The 7,828-nt window shown below is 46.6% G+C and overlaps 1 protein-coding gene across 1 annotated transcript; it reads right to left on the bottom strand.

The window, feature by feature from the left end:
- Window positions 1-284: 284 nt before the first annotated feature.
- Window positions 285-1,025, bottom strand: LOC113938406 (zinc finger matrin-type protein 1-like). Its single transcript, XM_027623840.1, has one exon. The coding sequence runs from the start codon at window positions 1,023-1,025 to the stop codon at window positions 285-287; it is 741 nt and encodes a 246-aa protein (XP_027479641.1).
- Window positions 1,026-7,828: the final 6,803 nt, after the last annotated feature.

Here is a 7,828-nt window from a genome sequence, read left to right as displayed (position 1 = left end):
TTTCATCTTCAGGGATCCTGAATAATGTGTCTGATTCAGGAAGGCCACTCACCCTCCAAAACTAAAAACAATCTTCCTATATTTTCTCCTAAGAGTTTCATATTTTAGTTTTTACACTGACATCATTAAGCCATCTGTGTTTTATATTTGAATATAAACCTGAGGTGGGGATCAAATTTTATTTTCTTCCAAGTGGTGGTCACAGAATTGCTTCAGTGTCACTTAATCCAACCTTTCCAACATATCCAAATCATTTAATACTGGGGGGTCCCAAATCCCCACCATCAGTAACAACTGCCGAGGATGGCTTCATCCCCCAAGTCCCTCTCCTGCGTGCTTTCTTTGCCAGGCTGCTGCTTCCCTCTCTGGTACCTTCCTCCCTCCTTTGAGGTGTCTTGGTTACACTTCCTTCCGTGTTTGGGTTTCTCTGCGCTGACTGGCTGCACCTTGGCCTTCTTCTTGTTCTCTTTATGGGAATCTCCATCCTGGCGATGCTTTGTCTTCCCCTCTCCCCGATCCTCCTTGTCCTGTCCACCTCTTCCCTCCCCCCTGAACCTTCTCCCCTGGCCTGGACCTTGATCTCTGGCCTGATAGGCTCTGGTGGGACTCTCCTCCCAGAGGCGGCTGGTATCTTTCCTGCGTTGTGCAGCATGGGGGTCAGGGGTCTTTCCTTGCACAGCTGGGCTTGGAAGCCACAGATTCTTGGAGAAATGGCCATGTGTTTTCTGACAGTGGCTCAGAGGTTCCAGTCTCTGTCTGGAGTGATGACGTTTGGGCCACGGGGCTAACTGGTTTTCCGCTGTTCTCTGCCTTGTGTGGGAACTGGAGAAAGTATGGATCCCCCTGAAGGAGGGTCCCTGCTCCAGCATTAGAGGTCTGGGTGCGGTGTGGCCCCTTTCTCTGTACGCAGAGTCTTCTGTCACCTTTCTAAAGCAAACCTCTGGTTGTAATCCTCTGGCTTTCTGCTTTCTAACATAATCCTCAAGTTCATGTTGAAAAGAGTCATAAATCTTAGGATTTTCCATTATGTTGACTACGGTTGAATCTCTGCTAGGAAAGACGGAGGGAAAAGTTTCTGTTAAATGTATCATTTTGCTACAGATGTGTTCTTTGTCATTGAAAAGATCAGGCTCTCAAATTTCTAGTGGAGATTATAGTATGTTCATATACTAAAAACGTGTAGCCATTGATACTGAAAGTGTACATTTTTGACAGGCTGAGAATCATAAAATATAATAAGAAAGTGAGTTTTAAATCACTGTAAATTTGAGCATTAGAAATATATAGTTAATGTGTAAAATTTATCCCTAGGTTTGGGGATTATGGATAATTTTAGTCTTTCTTACTTAATTGTATGTTATGACTTTTTTTTTTCCAAAATACTATTACTTGTATGATGAAAAAAATCAAGTTACTTATAAGAAAACAAACAAAAAAAATCAAGCAACTAATTTAAACTAAAATCATTCATAAATTCTATAAAAACAGAACTGGCTTATGCACTGAGAAATGATAGGGGTCATCAAACATTCTGTCTCACACACACTATGTGCTTGTACACACACACACACACACACACACATACACACACGTATATGTCTTAACTTCATAGCTGGCATTAAAGAAGAGGAAAATGCTATTAATTGTGGTAAAATCTGGACCCATCATGATTCCTTTTTTACAAATGAGGAAACCGGAGTTACAGAGAGTTCAAATAATGTAAGGTCACGAGGCTAGGCAGTGGAAGAGCCAAGACTTGAACCCAGGCAGAGAGGGTCCAGAGCCTCTCACTTAACCACTCCAACATTGATACCAACCTTATGGGTGTTGTGAGGTTTAAAGAGTGATTACAAATGAAGGGCTTGGAATGGTGCTGGGTACAGAGAGTGGCTGTTAGTGATCAATGCCCTCAGTGGGATGCTGGAATGATATGGCAGCATCTAATGGGCTACCAGTGGTCTATTTGGAGAACTTGTGTCCATTCTACCTTATTGTTTTTGTCTTTCCATTTAATCAAAATAAATACCTGTTTGTGCTAAAAGTAAAAAAACAAGAACGAAACAAAAAAACTCACAAAAACCCCAAAACAAACAAACAAACAAACAAACAAACAAATCACAGTGACAATTATACACTGTAAAATCAAAATTTCCCTGGTTTCCCTTTCCAGAGATAACTACTGTATTCCTGCAGACTCTTATCTAAACTCATCCAACAGGTGTAAGATCAGATGGTACATTCTGGTTCTCAACTCAGCTTTTCTTCCCAAACAATGTATTTAGACCCATTTTCTATTTCAGTGCACAAAGGGTTTACTTCATTTTTAAGAGGGTTGCTTGCTGTGACAGGTGTGGACTGTGATTTAAAAAAAAAAAGTCAAATCCCTACAAATTCAGTTTCTCCCAGTTTTTAGCTGACCAACAAAGCAGCAGTGTTGTACATACACCTAGCGTTCTGGGCCCACTCATGGCTGTGGGGGACCCACCCAGAGGGAGAGCTGTGGGCCGGGACCCTCATCCTTGGGAAGGTCTGGCCGGTCTGGTCCTAAAACGTCATTGGTCAGCAGGGAAACCTTCCTTAAATTGAACCTAAAATGAGACTGAATTTTCCAGAAGAGAGGTTCAATGTTTGGTAGGGTTTTTCAATCGATTCTGGATCCTAGCGAAATAATAATTTCCAGACAGGCCTCAAGTCACTTCCTCAAGATGGAAGGATTTGTTAGTCCAGGCTGGCGGTTAAGAGCCCAGGGCGCCTAGCCTAAGAGAGGAAGGTGCCAGAGTGCGAGCTAGGGTGCCTATCCCCTGGGAGGACTCGCCCCGCCGGCCCGGGCCGGGGCCGGGTTTCACCTCCGGTACGAGTGCCTTTGGGCAGGTCACCACGGTGGGCAGACGTGGATCTGGAGCCGGGCTGGCTGCTTCCTCATGTGTTGACTTGCATCACTGTCTTATTCCCTCAGGGCCTCTGTTTCCTCATGTGTAGTGGCCCCTGTGGTGTGAGGTGTGATATTGTTCTCTGCCCAGCTGTGACACATGCCGGGTTGAGCACTCACTCTGAGCCAGGTGTTATGCGTGGTATTGGACACGTATGTGAACTAAACAGACATGTTCCCTGCCCTGGGGAAGCGGACAAGAGCCAATGCACAAGAGCCATGACAAGTGCTGGTCGGGAGAGCGAGGTCCTGGCTGTGTCCTGGGAGGTGGATGAGAAGACACGTGAGCAGGGGGAAGGCATGCTGAGCAGAGTGAAACGCGCCCTGCTTAGAAAAGGTCTCAGGTGTTGGCGGAAGATGTCTGTATGGTGAGATCCATCGAGTCTGGCCTGTTTTACCTCCGAAACACCCCTGGAAATTTAACCCCTGCCTTCCATCCTCGCAGCTTCCTCCCCTGTCTGAGCCTCATCTTCTTTCACTTGCGCTACAAATCAGCCTTTGTCCGCTTTGACACACCCTTGAGTCATGCTCCAGGATGCAGCCAGAGGAATTATATATTTTTTCAGTCATTTTTTTTTTTTTTAAGTCAGTCTGATTATGCCTCCTCCAGCCAAACCCCTTGTGTTTCCTATTGTTTTTAAAATAGTCCTTAGTAAGTCCCCCAGGCCACCTGCGGCTGGCCCGGACCTATTCCTCAGTCTCCAAGTACCAGCCACAACTGCTGTCCCCCATTTTTTCCAGCCTCTCTGTAACAGCCACGCTCCCTCAGGCCACGGAACCTCTGCTCAGGCCCTTCCTGAGTCCTTACCTCAACTGCTACTTTTCTCCACAGTCTGCTAGCTTGTCACAGCCCTGCCTACTTCTCTGCCTCGTCTCTGCCCCTCTGGCTTTGTTTTCTTAGTTGGGGTGCTGTCTATTAAGGTAAACATGACTACACTACACAGTAGAAAACAATTTGCAAACTAACGTGCAGGTGAAATGAAGTTCCCTAAGGCATTTCCTTCTGCATCGAGCTCTTGCCCCAGACCCATAAGATTCCAGTCCACGCTTCTCCCGGGGAGTTTGTGGGAAGTCTGGGGAGCTTGCTCTTCCTGCAGGCTCTTCATCTCCTTCAACTCCTGCTCTTGCTTCCATTGCTCAGACCAGAACCGCAGGAGACACTCACTGCTCCCTTCCTGGTCTCACAGGGTTCATGCAGCACCGTCCGTGGGTCCCGCCTGCTCTACACTCAAAGGACATCCAGAATCGGATCACTTCTCTCCACTCAAACGGCTCCTGCCCGGGGCCAGACCACATCTCTGCTGAATCAGGCCTGTCGCCCGCTAACTAGTCTCCTAGCTCCTGCTTACTGAGTCTTATTTCCAAACTGGCAGCCAGAAGCATCCTTTAACTATGATGTCATCCTGCCTAAAGTCACTCCCTCGCTCAAAACCCATCAGATGTCTGCCCTCACACAGAAGGAAGGATCCCCCTGGCGCCTGAACGCCCAGACACTACTGGTCGTCCACACGGACGGGTGGTCTCCGGGCCACACTGTTCTCCAGGCTGGAGGGGAGCAGGCACACCCTGACCTCACGGACTTTGTCCTTCTCCATCTGAAGCCTACAAAGCTCTTATCTATTTCATCTCCTTCTGAAGCCTCCTCCTTTCTAGTCCTAGGTGGAATGTCATCTCATAGTTTCGACTGACCCCTCAACCCCTGGGACAGCCTAGGCCCCTTCCTTACCTTTTTTTTTTTCTCGAAGGCACTTTCTATGACCTAACACAGTGCTTCAAGATAATTGTGAAAATGCTGATTCTGAATCATTGGTCTGGATGGGGCCCGAGATTCTCCATTTCTACCAAACCCCCAGCTGATGCTGACGCTGCTTGTACCCAGGCTACACTTTGAGTAGCAAGCATCTAAATACAATTTAACTTGGAAATTTGGTCTATCTCCGACCCTGGAATAGAAGTTCCTTGCCCTATCAAACTGTGTTTGACATAAAGTCGATGCTTCATACATACTGATGAACATGAACATGAAGAGAGGCCCTGACCTCTCCTGACACTTCCGTGTGCGGGCCCACTAGGTGCCCCCCGCCACCTCCTCGGGTTCACACCTCAGCCACCTTCCCTCCCAACTAGCACTGCAAATGCCACCAAACAGAGCAACAGACAAACATGTTTGGTTCACCTCTTACCTGGAATGTACTAGTTTACTGAGAGAAATTTCCATAAACAGATGGAACCCTCACTTCCTCAAGCTTACAAGTCTTTGATGCCGTGTAAGGAGAAGTCCTGTGGGCCCAGCCACCTTCCCTCCCAACTAGCACTGCAAATGCCACCAAACAGAGCAACAGACAAACATGTTTGGTTCACCTCTTACCTGGAATGTACTAGTTTACTGAGAGAAATTTCCATAAACAGATGGAACCCTCACTTCCTCAAGCTTACAAGTCTTTGATGCCGTGTAAGGAGAAGTCCTGTGGGCCCAGAGAGCAGAGGCCACTGGGCTAGAATCTCAAGAGGAAGTAAGGAGCCCTAGTAGAAGGCGGATTTCACTCGGAGCTCCAGGAGAAGAATCCCAGCTTCCTCCTTGCTCAGACTTCTCAGCCAGGCCCCTGGGAGCTGGGAAGCAACAAGCCACGCCCCTTCCTTTGTCCCGGGCTGTTGGGTTTTAGACCTCATTATCCTACAGAGCCAGGCTATCAGGAGAAACAAATCCTCTCAAGTTTTTAAGGTGATTCAGGAACACCGAGGCCACCCAATCTCACCACCTTGGAATGCGATCCGTCTCTCAACCTAATCAACATTACTGTATCTTGTTTGAAGTTTATCATGAGAAAAATTTTAAATAAAATCCACCACTCTTAAATTGTAGGGTATAGCACACATGCAGAAATATAAAGCACAGGGGCGCCTGGGTGGCTCAGTCGTTGAGTGCCTGCCTTCGGCTCAGGTCATGGTCCCAGGGTCCTGGGATTGAGTCCCGCGTCGGGCTGCCTGCCCCGCGGGAAGCCTGCTTCTCCCTCTCCCTCTGCCCCTGCTTGTGTTCCCTCTCTCGCTTTCTATCTGTCAAATAAATAAATAAATAAGATCTTAAAAAAAAAAAGAAATATAAAGCACACTGATTTATCACAAAGGAAACGTCCACCAAACCGCATTCAGGTCAATAAATAGAACACTGCCCACACACCCGCAGAAGTCTGGCTCCTTCCCCTTCACATCTTAACTGTGGGGCGTTAGCTTGACTTCTGTGGTAATCTCGTTCTTCTGACATCTCAAAATAAGGTAATTTAGTTTTTTATTATTTTATTTATTTTTTAAAAGATTTTATTTAGTTGAGAGAGAGAGAGAGCAAGCATGAGTGGGGAGGGGGGTGGGGGCAAGGAGGGTAGAGGGGGAGGGAGAAGTGGGCTCTCCACTGAGCGAGGAGCCTGATGCAGGGCTCATCTCAGGACCCCAGGATCATGACCTGAGCCGAAGGCAGATGCTTAACCGACTGAACCACCCAGGCTCCCCTGTTTTTTTTGTTTGAACTTTACATAGGTGGAATTATACAGCATGCACTTCTTTTGTTCAACTCACTTCTGAACTTCACCACAATGTGTTCTTTTTCATGGTTGTATGGTATTCCATTCTATTAAAAAATACATTATCACAGATCATTTATCCATTCATGGGCTTACAAATGTTTCTAGTCTAGGGCCATTTTAAACACTGCTGTCATGAATCCTCAGAGATGTATCTTCTGATATCCATAAGTCTGCATCTCTAGAGGCTGTTTGCCTAAGAGCAGAATTTCTGTGTAACATGGCATTGCATATTCAGCTTTACCAAACAGAGTAACACCAAATATTCTTTGAAAGAGGTTCTACCAGTTGAAATCCTCCCCCAGAAGTGTCTGATTGCTTCCCATTCTTTCTAATGCTTGGAATTATCAGATCTTAAATTCTGTATCTAATTGTAATAGTTAAAATAAAATTCAGAGTAACCAAAAACAAACCAAACCAAACCAAACCAAAAAAACAGGCATTTCCTGGTTTCCAAGGAGACCGAGTACCTTTCCTAATATTTACTGGCTTTTTGGATTTTTCTCTCTTGTGAAGTTCTGGTGGAGGTCTCTTGGACATTTTCCTACTGCCTTGTTTGCATTTTCCCTGTATTCTGCCCATGAGCCCTTTGCTGGTTCTTCAGGTGTGAGATCTCCCACTCTTTGCCTTCCATTTTTATTCACTTTGTGGCATCTTTTGATGGACAGCTAATGATAAAGGGTGAAATTTCTTGGTGCTTGGCTCCATTCTCCCCATTTGGAGGGGGACCTTTGAGACCACCCAGTCCAACGTCCTCTTTTTTTGCCTAGAAACAGCCCATCACCCCTTTCCTGCCAGACCAAGACTATGACCTCACTGTTCTAGGCCCTCCAGGGCCTTCTGTGCCCTCACGTTCTCTGCATATTCTCTCATACACGCTGAGGTGACTCCCTCCTTCCATTCACGGTCTATAGCAAACCTGTTTCCTCACTCTTGGCCCCTCCAGGAAGCCCCTAGATCCTGTGAAGTCCAGCCAGTACCCATCTGCCAGGTACCCACCCCCCACCACACCTCCTCCTGGATTCTATCCCAGCTCCCTAAAGGGCTACGGTTCAAACCTCAAACCTGGAAGGAGACAGGGCTGGGCTCCAGTGTAACCCTGGACAAATTACTTTGAGTGATTCTCAGAGTCTCAGCTTTCTTCCATGTAAAATGGTGGGAGCAATGGCAGTTGCCTCTATGGTAGCTCTGGGGATAAGATGTGCAACAACGTCAAATGGGCCCAGTCAGCATCTACTGTTATTAGGGGCTCTGGTCTCCAGGCAATCTAAGACACATTTGGATACCCATACTGCCTATGAGGGTTGTCCTTCTCTTTGGTTTA

The sequence above is a fragment of the Zalophus californianus genome, chromosome 8 (genome assembly GCF_009762305.2).
Source record: "Zalophus californianus isolate mZalCal1 chromosome 8, mZalCal1.pri.v2, whole genome shotgun sequence".
Lineage (NCBI taxonomy): Eukaryota > Metazoa > Chordata > Mammalia > Carnivora > Otariidae > Zalophus > Zalophus californianus.
Note: the sequence above shows the minus strand (reverse complement) of the source record. Positions and strands in the feature narration are given on the sequence as shown.